This window comes from Phyllostomus discolor, chromosome 7 (genome assembly GCF_004126475.2).
Source record: "Phyllostomus discolor isolate MPI-MPIP mPhyDis1 chromosome 7, mPhyDis1.pri.v3, whole genome shotgun sequence".
Lineage (NCBI taxonomy): Eukaryota > Metazoa > Chordata > Mammalia > Chiroptera > Phyllostomidae > Phyllostomus > Phyllostomus discolor.
The window spans coordinates 101,347,450-101,359,753 of record NC_040909.2 but is presented as its reverse complement, the minus strand read 5'-3'; the positions used below and the strand labels follow the sequence as shown (position 1 = coordinate 101,359,753).

Genomic DNA, 12,304 nt, shown 5'->3' with positions numbered 1-12,304 from the left:
ATTGATGTGTGAGAGACACATCAATCAGTTGTCTCTTGCACATGCTGCATGCCAGGTCCCCAGTTGGACCAGCCCCAACCCAGGCATGTGCCTTGACCTGGAATCAAACCAGTGACCTTTTGCTTTGGGGGATGACACCCAGTCAACTGAGCTACACTGGTCAGGGCTAGGTATCCAGTTTTTGTAGTAAAATTGAGTGTTTGTTGTCTTTCACTGTCTGTAATGAAGAAATATTTTATTGGACTTTATTTTTAAAGTATTGCCCAACTAGGAACCAGAGATATCACTGATGTCTCAATGTAAAATACTTGACTACAAAAAAATAATAATAATAAGCCTAAATGATGTCCAGGGAGCAGCTTAAAGTATAGAAAGTAATATAATTTGCAAGTAGAAAATGGCTGAAGGATTTTCTTGGAATTAAGAAGTCCATGATATTGCAAGGGACAAAGCTTATGAAGAAGATGAGTTCTCAAGTCAGGAGTAAAGCAAATATTTATGAATATTGAATATCCCATTTTTATTGATGTGAATAATTTATAAGTGCTTCAAATATGCCTAGGGCCTTCTACTGAATCTGTAATCTTGTCCTCACATTTATTTAAGCCCAGGCAGCATTATATAGTTTTTTTTTTTCCTTTCATCTAAGAAAGCTTTCCAAATAGCTGTGCTGATAAACTCATTGCTTTTTGTTTTTTCAGGACTTCCTCAAATCATTTATTGTCTGAAAGCCATGAGAAATACTAATGTAGTATTTTCATAGTTTTTAGTTAGCACTTGCTGTCCATGATATATTATTTTAAATTTTGATTATCCTAGTTGGCTTGGACACCGTTTCTCGCTGCGTTCAGTGTGGGTCTACAAGACTGCGATGACACGGACGTAGCCTCTCTTTGCCTGGAAGGTATACGATGCGCAATCAGAATTGCATGCATTTTCAGCATTCAGGTAACAAAGAATTTTGCCTTCATAGCCAGTCTGGAAAACGTAAATTACTTATGCCATCACTATAGTTTAAATCCATTTTTATGTCTGACTTATGAGAAACTAATTCCAAGTTTATGATGTAATTCAAGTGAATCTTAATATTTAAGTTTGTGAGAAGCTGTGACAAGTAGGGTAGCTCCATACTGGTGTGTCTAAAATTCATCATAAGTTTAGTTTACAATTTTCTTCAAGACTTTAAATTTCTGTATGTTAATTCATATAGCTTATTTAAATATGTTGCAAATTCATACTTATATTTTTTACGGGGTGGGGCAAAAGTAGGTTTACAGTTGTTTGGAAACTAATACAAGCATAAATAATAATACAGTAATAAATTGTGTTTCAAGTACTCACGGCTGTAAACCTACTTTTAACTCACCCTGTGATTATGTATATCACTTAACCCTGAGAACAAGTTGTCTTTAAGAGAACCAGGTATGTAGTATGTAATTTTCTGATAGACAGCCCCTTCTGGTATTTTATATGCTTTGTATGATAAGTTAGCAAGAAAGCTTGCTTTCTTTTTTTAAAACCTATTTCATATTTGATTATGAATGTTAGGGCTTAAAAAGCACAGCCTAGCTGTGGTGAAAAAGGAGCACATTTATAAATCAGGTTTCTGCTAGTTCACACAGTACTTGAAACAGAAGTACTCAGTGAATGTTTTTTACTATATGAATTTATTTGTTATTAATAAAATCTTGATTTGATACCATCGTCACCTTTGGTTTTTAGAAAAAAAAATTTCATTTATCTTAAAATTTAAAAAACTTTTTAAAGGTATGTAACTCATGACACATCAGTTAAAAACTTACTACACAAGTAAATAGTTTGTCATTGCGGATTGAGGATCACTCTGTTATGTTCATAGCCATATAAACTATACTTTGCTCTTTTTTATAGCTGGAAAGAGATGCCTATGTCCAGGCACTAGCAAGATTTACCTTACTTACAGTGAGTTCTGGTATTACTGAAATGAAGCAGAAGAACATTGACACAATTAAAACACTTATCACAGTGGCTCATACAGATGGAAATTATTTAGGAAATTCATGGCATGAGGTATAAGCAATTTCTTTATATTCAACTTTGCAATTTGGTTTATAAAATCAGCTAACCTAATTCTAAATATTCTATCACTGACACGCTTAAGTGTTTGGGGAGAAAATTAAAATAGTACATTCAGGATAAGTACATTTAGCTTTTTATAATGATTTATAATGTAGCCTATGTTTAAATCGTGACCGCATACATTTAAATATTTTTGCAAACATTTTTAACATGGACTTAATTTTATTCTTTTTTTTTTTAATTAAGATTCTGAAGTGCATCAGTCAGTTGGAGCTTGCACAGCTTATAGGAACTGGAGTGAAGCCTCGATACATTTCTGGAACAGTGCGAGGCAGAGAAGGATCCCTTACTGGAACAAAAGATCAAGCTCCTGATGAGTTTGTGGGGCTGGGGCTGGGTGAGCATTTTTAAAATTATTTTTATGAAGTAGCAAAAATTGTTTTTAACTTGCTCAATGTAAGTAACTTTATTTTAGCAATGAAATATAATTGGAGGGACATGATAAAATGCCCTGTGGCTAACGTTACAAGGAAAAGCAAGATGACTGTGTAGAGAATTAAGTCCTTTTTATCTGGAATGGTTGGCAACATTAAATGACCCTTAGTCTTAATCTCAGAGTTGGAGGTATAAGAAAGGTACAGTTTAAAGTTATCGGTTTTTAAGACTAAGTAGATAACTTAAATGAGTGAAGGCTTGTGTAAGATGATAAATAGTTGGGGCCACTGGAGAAAGCATTCGCATTCAGATTTTTCAAAGGTACTGTGCACACCTAACTAAACTCTTCTGCCAACATGAAAACTTCTCCACAGTTCCCCATGTGCTCAATCTGGCCAGAAACTTTCCGATTTAACCCAACAGAACAAAGGAAAATAGTGAAAGTAGATACAGAAGAACCAAAGACTATGCAGTTTTAGTCATAAATGGAAAAGGTTCCATCAGGAAGAAGCGAAGTTAAGGCTGTCTTTGACTTGTTTAGACTGTCTTTGATTTTGAAAACTAATACTTCTGGGTATGAATTCTATATATTTCTTCCTTACTGTGTACAAGAAACTTTAATTCTTTAAGATTTGGTGTCCTGTTTTGCAAACTAATGGTAATATCTACTTACAGATTTGTTAGGATTAAATAAGAATATAAATAAATGGACTAGTACAGCAGCTAATATAATAATAGTTTCTGGATTATTCTCTAGTCTTCTTCCCCACCCCACTCAAACCAAGAAATCTAGACATATGATTTAGAGAGCAGGAAGGAGTACACTTGAGATCTAGGAGTATTTAACTTTTAAGGCTTTGTACTGTAGTATATATTTCTGGACATTTTCTGTCTTTTTATCTCATAGTTGCTTGCAGTAAAAATTCTTAGGAAATCCAAAAGAATTTCAAGCTTAAAAAATGACCCATAGTGAAGTAAAGACCAGGATCATGTTGTGGCTTTAAGCTGGACTAGGGATATTAGTTCCCAGTGGTTATCCAACTTTGTCAGCCAGCAGTGCAGTCCGTACCTCGGTTGTGTCTTAGATGCAGTAGTCCTGGGAGATGCAGGTGTAGGCCTAATAACTTGGTGACGCAGCAGCAGGATTTAGAACTGCCTGAGCACCTGTGTGGTGACTTGTGTAACCTGGAAGTCTGACTTGGAGCATTAGAACTATAACTACTCCAGTAGATAGCACAAGATACAGATGAAAAATGTTTACAGACAAGTGAAATGAATGTGTATTGATAGATTCAATAGCATTTTAAAGGCTTATTTTTTTTTAATACCTACAGAGTGTGGGAAAGCCAAAATAATGACAGGTAAAAATTGCTGGGGCTTAATTTTGCCAAATAACAGAAGTGAAGTATTTTATCTTCTGAAAATTTAGTCAAACAAGAAATGACGATACATGCTGATAATGTGTATTAGTATTTTTGAAAGTGAATTAAAATTAATTTGATCTAAATGCTGTTGTGCTACTTAAGTTGCAAGGATATGAGATGACCTCCCTTTTCCTGAAAGGAGAAGGGAATTCATAGGAAAATAGACACATTATGGATCTGGAAATAAAAATTTGGGGCTTCTAAGCCCCTCAAGCAATCTTCCACCTCTCTTTCATGCTTTATCTAGGCTTTTTGTTGTGTCATCTACTTCTCTCTTTGGCTTGCCCCATTCTCCACTCACTCCTGATTGATCATTTTGGATCACATTCAAAATGGAGCCAGTCTGTTGACTTGGGGCCTGTGGGACAGAGCCCTCCCTTTAGGCTGCCTCATTGGTTAACCCAGTGTAGCTGCTGTTCACCCCTGTACATCTGTGCCCTGTCACCTCCTGGACAACAAACAGATGCTTTCTACAGCAGGATGCTGTAGTCAGAATTTAAGTTAGAAGAGGATGTGGAACAGACAGTCAAGTTGGTTTAGTCTGTATATTCAATGAGGTCTGTCTGGAAAAAGTCCAGCCATTGTTAATATAACAAGAACAGTTTGCACAACATTGATGGAACCTGACAGCCAAGGAGAGTGGACTGGAAGGCTCATGTGTGAACAATGACAACCTCACTGTACTGGTCAGTGGGGGAGGTAGATGCCATTGAGTGAGCATGTATGCTGTGCAGCTGTCCTACTCAAAATGACCGAGCAAGTAAAGCAACGAATCTGCATCAAATTTTGTATTAAGCTTGAACATCCCTCCATGGAAACTATTCAAATGATGCAGAAGGCCACAGCTATGGGCAACTGATGACTCTTAGCTTCATGACAACGCACCCGCTCATACATCACATCTCGTGCAGAATTTTTTGGTGAAACATCAAACCCACCTATAGCCCAGATTTGGCACCCTGTGGCTTCTGGCTTTTCTCAGAACTAAACTCACCTTTGAAAGGGAAGAGATTACAGACTGTCAACGAGATTCAGGAAAATACAGTGGGGCAGCAGATGGTGACTGGGAGAACTGTGTGAGGTCCTAAAGTGACTGCTTTGAAGGGGACTGAGGCATCATTGTCCTGTGTACAATGTTTCTTGTATCTTGTATCTTCGTCAATAAATATGTCTGTCTTTCATAGTGCATGACTGGATACCTTCAGACAGACCTCTTATGTATACATATTAAATAAAATAATAGGCTCCATTATTAACAGCATTTAATAATGCAGCAAGTATTACACCAGTATAAATTGCACACCAATACAAATTATGCACAATTAATTTATTAATGTATCAAGTATTCCATGTAACCAGGTTAATAGGGCTGTCAATATATTTATCTGACTTTTTGACTGATCCACTTGCATACTTCCAGTACTTCCAGTACTTTTTTTTTTAATCCTCATCTGAGGATATGTTTATTGATTTTAGAGAGAAAAGAAGGGGGAAAGAGAGAGAGAAACACCGATATGAGAGAAACATTGATTGGTTGCCTCCCATTTGCGCCCTGACCAGGCATCGAACCTGCAACCTAGGTATGTGCCCTGACCGGGGATTGAACCCCCAACTGTTTTGGTGTATAGGATGATGCTCCAACCAACTGAGCCACCCGGCCAGGGCCATACTTCTTATACTTAATGTATCCTGCTCCTTCTGTCTGAATTACTGTTCATTCTTCCTCCTTTCCCACATAATCATTCTCTTGGGTCTACCTTAATATTTCTTCATATTTGAAGCCTTTCTATCAGTTAACACCCCCATGTTCCTTTACCCTATGAGAATTAGTTCTGTTTAGCAAAACTTGTATGTAATTAGTTCATTTCAGCCATGAAGTAGTCATTGCACTACTGAAGATGGTTGTAAGTCAAGTCTTTCTTTCCTGGTGACTTAACTCTATGATCACAGGATATCTTTTTTTTTTTAAGATTTTATTTATTTATTTTTAGAGAGGGAAGGGAGGGAGAAAGAGAGAGAGAGAAACATCAATGTGCGGTTGCTGGGGGTCATGGCCTGCAACCCAGGCATGTACCCTGGCTGGGAATCGAACCTGGGACACTTTGGTTCCCAGCCGGCACTCAATCCACTGAGCTACGCCAGCCAGGGCAGGGCATCTTTTTTACATTGTTTAGTTACTAGAATAGAATTTGAGTCCAGCTGGTTTAAATAACATCATCTGTCATGTTTGCTTTTTTTAACACATTTACTGAGTGTCTGGTCAGTCGAGTCAACAAGCATTTGTTGATCATCTGCTTTGGACTTAATAATCAGTAAGGTGTAGGGGAATACAACAAAAAAAGTGCATGACCTTAGTGAACTTTTTATCTGGCTGAGAAGGCAACATTAACACTGAAAAGTAATTTATTTTGAAACTGTATGAAAGAAATTCTGATTTAAGTAGTACTTTAAGTGAATGCTTAGTTCAGAGGAAGATTAGAACAATGGAGAGGAATACCTCACTGAGAACTCAAATTGCCTTTGATAGATAGGTTTTAGATGTGGCCTAAATAGAAACATATATTGGCTAGAATGTTAAAGGGAACTGCCTTAAATGCTGTGCTGAAAAGTTTATACTTTACCCTGAAAGTGGTAGTACGAAAAATGAAGCTGATGATTTAGGAAAAATTAATCTGGCAGGAGAATGAAGGAGAGATTGATGAGGGGAAACATTAGTGGCAAGGAAAACAGTCAGGAAACTACCTGGGCCCGAAGTTGAAAATGTCTAAACTGAGTAGGAATGAAAATGAGTCAATGATACGAAAATAGGTCAAAGGAAAGATTTAGTGACTAGTGGAGAAAGGGAAAGATCTCCAAGATGATTGTAGGTTAAGAGTTTGAAAATGTAAGGAAGTTGTTCTGCTGTCCAACATATGGAACCAGTTTGGGGGGAAATGATTCTTTTGAATAAGAGGATGTTAGAACATACAGGTAGAATTTCCAATAAGCTTTATAAATGGGACTGGAGATTAAATCACAGGGGAGATCTAATTATATGGAATCAGGACTCACCCTAAGAAGGTATCATTGGAACCTGGATTATTGCTGTGTTTCTTAAACATTAACAGTAATTATGCCTAATGCCATTAAGTTTGTGATCTAAATTCTCAGTGGCTCTTAATTTGTGTAATATTTGCAAACACAGTTTGTGTTTTTATAACCATGTCTGTATACATTAGTATACTATAGCTCATTAAGCACATTTGGCCTTGATAAAGGTCACTGATGCCAAATGAATTATTCACCCAAATCATTATTTCTTTTATTAGGAAAGTAACTGATTTCAGAAATGTGTTTTAGAACTCTAAGTGTATTCTTCACAGAACTCCTTTCCAACTGAAGTGACTCTCTTTTATGTGTGGTAGTTGGAGGAAATGTGGACTGGAAGCAGATAGCGAGTATTCAGGAGTCCATTGGAGAAACCAGTTCTCAGAGTGTTGTTGTTGCTGTAGACAGGTAAGGCAATCAGCTTATTCTCTTTTCAGATGAATATATTCTTTTAATTCTGTAGCATTTAGATATATTTTGCTCAAAAGTAAACAAAAAAATTATTGCCAAAATAACTTTCTTTAAGTATTATGGCAGTATTGTGATATGATGTGATTTAGAAAATGAAGCACCTGTAATTTTGCATTTTAGATAATAGAATATAGGAAGGAAATAAGCAGTATGATAATGTAAGTCACAGTAGAAATAGTACCCTTGATGAAAAAGAACACACATGTTTCGTTTCCTATATAGAAAACATTCCCCTTGCTATCCCTATGAGAAAATAGAGTGTACTTGTCTTGCTGAACCTGTGACAGCGGACTGTATTATGGGTAAAATGAAGGGATTTGCTGGCAATTCTTGATATAAGCTTCTTTGAAAAGAACTTTGGAATTAGTGTATTATAGACATGACCAGGTATTCCTCATTTTTAGTTTATGTTCTAAAAGAAAACACATACTGTGGTTTATTTTACTATTGGATTATTTAGTTTATTTCAGATTTTTAAAATGTCCAGTATGTAGAATAACATTTAATGTTCTTTTGAAGATTAGTTTTTTCCAGATGAATGCCCCCAAATTTGAAACTTAACATTTTATGATTTTGGCATCAAATTTTTTTTGTCATTTGTATGAAAACTTTTGAAAATGTAAATATAATATGTAATATTTTTTTGGTGCTTAGAGACTCGACTCATGTTGATTTATTATTTTACTTTGCATTAAATGAAACTTTTTGCTCCAAGTATAGACAGAACTACAGTGTTCCAGGTTACTGACCCTGGAAGTACTTCATGGAAGTTTTTCCTTGAAAAGAATTCTTAATGTCCACTTGCAATCTTTCTTGTTGTTGTTGTTGTTGTTGTTGTTGTTGTTGTTGGGGGGGGCGGGTCAGGAAGGCTGAAGAAAGATTATGTATCATCTTATTATACCTGTTATGCAACCTGAAGGTTTACCATGTGCTTGGTATTTTTCAGAGTCCTTTATATGTATTATTTCATTTAATTCTTTGGCCTCATGAGATGAGTATTATTATTGTCCTCAGTTTCCAAATAAGGAAACCGAGACATGGGGGAATTGAATAACTTGCTCATCCCCACAACTAGGCTAACTTGGTCTTGATTGTTTTAATAACCATTTCACCCATAGAGAATTCTGAGGAGTGGAGCCAGGGTTTACACTCAGGCGGCATATCTTGAGTGTGCACACTTAACCTCTCTGCCTGCACGTACAACAGCAGAACTATGAAGGGTGATCTCTGCCCTTCCACCATCAGGGTAGCTTTCTTCCAAGTGGTTTTTGTTTCTGCTTTCCAGAAAATCATCTTTACTGTCATTATGAGAATCATTCAGGCAAGAGTCAACATTTTACCTACTATTTCTGTTTCCACAATATGCTTTGAATGACCATACCTAGTTCTGATTTATCCAACTATCCACTACTGTTTGGTACAGGTAAACATGTCCCTCATTTGAACAGATAATACACCTCTCTGTTTTAAGAATTTCTGCTGTCTCAGAGGTGTCTTAGCACAAGTACTATTAGTACTGTGTCATGTCAAACTCATCATCCCCAAAGACTTCTACAAACATAAATTTAATGTACAATTTTATACAAAACCTCAGTATTTAAATATTAGCTTATAATGAAAACAAAAGTTACATATTTGATTTATTATAAGACTATTATTGTGTGGTGCATTTCACTTTTTTATTAAATTCTTCCGAATTTCTTCTCAAGTATCTGAGTTTATTTTCATATGTAATATTCTGACTCTGTTCTATAAACTAACTCAATGAGATTACCCTGGTATTTAAGACAGTGGTGAGAATATTATTGGGAACATCCTGGAAAGCTCTGTACTTGTTCGGCCAAAAAAAAGAAAGTTATTTTCCTGTCCTTAGGCCTATTGTTTTGAAAAATCATTTATGACAAGTTTAGGAAGGAACTAAACCTGAAAAATAAAAATAATTATTCTTTGCTTAATTATTTATAGCTTCTGTTTTTTAATCAGAAAACTATCTGATTTTATTAAAAACTTGAAGATAAAATTTTCTAATTATCTCCACTTTTTTTTTATTAGGAATCCTGTACAATTAGAATTTAGGAGAATATTGGGCACTTCGGTGTGGAGTACCTGATTCTCTAGGATTTGTTAGGCACTGCTAAACTAGACCAGTTTTATAATGTTACTAAACTATGCAGAGATAGATTTTTATCTAGAATGATTTATCTCTAGAGGATACAAAATAGTTATTTAGTAGCATAGTTTTTGTTTTTGTTTTTGTTTTTATTTTTTAAAGATTTTTTTTTATTTTTATTTATTTTTAGAGAGGGAAGGGAGGAAGACAGAGAGAAACATCAATGTGCGGTTGCTAGGGGTTATGGCCAGCAACCCAGGCACGTACCCTGGCTGGGAATCGAACCTGCGACACTTTGGTTCGCAGCCTGCGCTCAATCCACTGAGCTACACCAGCCAGGCTGTTTTTAATTTTTTTTTTTAAGCACATCAGATCTAGATTTGTGAAATTGGCCCATCACACATTTTGGGACATTCTGTCACCTTTCAGAAATGTATGCAGCTCAGCCCCCACTGTGTTTGCTCTTAAATATCTTTAAGTTAGATCTAAGAATTAAATGTTACCTCTGCTGTTTTCACTGTGAGAACTTTTTATGTAGACAGTAATTTTCTTTGCCTGTGTGTTGCCTACAGTTTAAAGTTTATTTGATCCAGAATCTGCAAGTTGTGTCAAACTTTTTTTTTTTGCATTGCTCTATTACTATCATAATATGGATGAAGCAGTAATCTGTTGGATTTATTTTTCTACTCATGCTTTCCAGGAAATGTCCTTTAGTATTAGCATACAAGGTCCTCATGCTGCTGTCCTTTGCTTTCCATACAGGGACTGTAGAATCCATTTTGTAGACTGATTTTGTGAAACATAGCTCCATTCTCCTGCCTTAGTATACTAAGGCTTAATTTTAAATGCCTCCACAGACTGCTGTGCTCTCCATATGACTTGTCTTTAGTGGAGCATTACTAGACATAGAGCACCCCTCAGAGGCTACCAAAGTGAGTAGGCATTTGAATGCCCTTTCCCAGGATGCATGCTTCCACTACCTTTCAACATCACCGGAGTCTATGGAACCCATCTGATTGCTGCTACAACTTCTCTGTCCTGTGGCCTTTGTCCTCCATTATTTCACTGCCTTCAGAAAATGTGTTGCTTATTTTCCCCGTAGTTACATATACTGTCCATCTGTGCTACTGTTTTTTTACACCTTCAACTCTGCCATTTGCTTCCTTCTCTGTTAAAAACTTTTTCCTTTGTTTCTCTTGCTGTTGCTTCTCCTATACTGTTTAGTTTTGACTCTATTTTTTGTTTTGTTTTGTTTATTGCCCCCCATGGGGATACCTCTAGTTTGAGAAATTGGCTAATGAAATGCAGTCTGGCAATTTCTATTTTTGTTCATATGAGAGCTTTGTACAAATGATTTGTATATTTTCATTTCTGGATCCAATCAAACCACTGGATTAAGTGGGGGCTTATTACTCTTGTTTTTTTCTCCCCAATTGTGTTTTCAGTCAGATCTTTGAATTGTTGTTTTGTTCTACTGACAAGAGCATTGTGGGAAATCTCAAAGATATTCCTTTAGTAGGAGGTTATATCCTGAGTTATCATGTTAATCAGTTTTTAATTTATTTTTTCAGTCTTGTTTTCGTTACTCATTGCCAGAACACACATACAGACATTCAGGGGCACAAAGATTATAACAAGTATGATATACTCAGAACATTTAGATTATGGTAGCAGGAAAAAGCTAGAATATATTTAAAATATGTATGTTTTGCTCGGGTAAGTGTGGGGCAGTGTAGCACAGTGATTAAGAAAGTAGACTCTGGAGTCAGCATGACCTGGTTTGAATCTTGGCTTCAGCACTTACTAGTACTGTGACTTCAAGGAAATTTATATGGTTATAAAACTGGAAGTAGAATGGTACCTACTTCCCAGGGTATTTGTTACTATTTTGAGAGGATATATATGAAGCAGTTAGAACAATACCCACCTTGTGATTGTTGGTAGCTGTTAATGTTACTATGACTATTTTTATTTCTTTTTTAAATTATTTTTTATTGTTTTTCAATTACAGTTATCCCCATTTTCCTCCCACTACTGTCCCCACCCTACCCACACCTTATTTTTTTTTTCTAAGTTTAATATTTGACCAGCACTTGTCTTTAAGGTATATTTTTTATCATGCAAATTTTATGGTGATAATTTTAAATTGAGGAATATTGGTACATGCTGGAAGTCACATTCAAACCCTTGGTTACAAACCCAATGCAGACTTTAAAAAAGAGGACTAAGATGTTTATGCTGAAGTCTTTTATGAAACTTGGAAAAAGAAAAAGAGCTCAGTGAAGAAGGCTGGGCAAAGCTGGACAGCATAGCTTAACACTGCGTATTTGAATGTCCTAAGAAAGTTGGTTAGCTCCTTCTTGGTTAAACTGTTAGAGACTCTTTACAAGGTTCTATTAAATCATTTGTAACTTAACATAAATGAATTTTCTAATCACACACAGTACTTGTAGAAATGCAGTGGAATTTTTCATTTTAAAAATGTGATGTTAGTAGGTAATCAGGAAAAAATTGAAAAATTTTCTGTTTTAGTGTTCCAGTTATTAGTTTTACAATTTAATAGTTTTCTATTCCCAGAGCCTTATAACTATCTAGTGTTTATAAATTTACTAATAAAATTAGAACCATATATTCTTACTTTATATATCATTGAATGCAAAGGAAGGGAAAGAGGAACATCAAGCCATACTTATTAAACTGTATAATAATAAAAAATATT

General features: G+C 35.6%; 1 protein-coding gene across 1 annotated transcript in view; it reads left to right on the top strand.

Annotated features, from left to right (window-relative positions):
• ARFGEF1 (ADP ribosylation factor guanine nucleotide exchange factor 1) overlaps positions 1-12,304 on the top strand; it is a 110,998-nt gene that overhangs the window by 75,379 nt on the left and 23,315 nt on the right. Inside the window, exons 20-23 of the mRNA XM_028533871.2 lie at positions 820-948; positions 1,891-2,049; positions 2,305-2,455; positions 7,322-7,412. Of these exons, the coding sequence (XP_028389672.1) occupies positions 820-948; positions 1,891-2,049; positions 2,305-2,455; positions 7,322-7,412 (530 nt within the window). The remainder of the gene's footprint in view (positions 1-819; positions 949-1,890; positions 2,050-2,304; positions 2,456-7,321; positions 7,413-12,304) is intronic.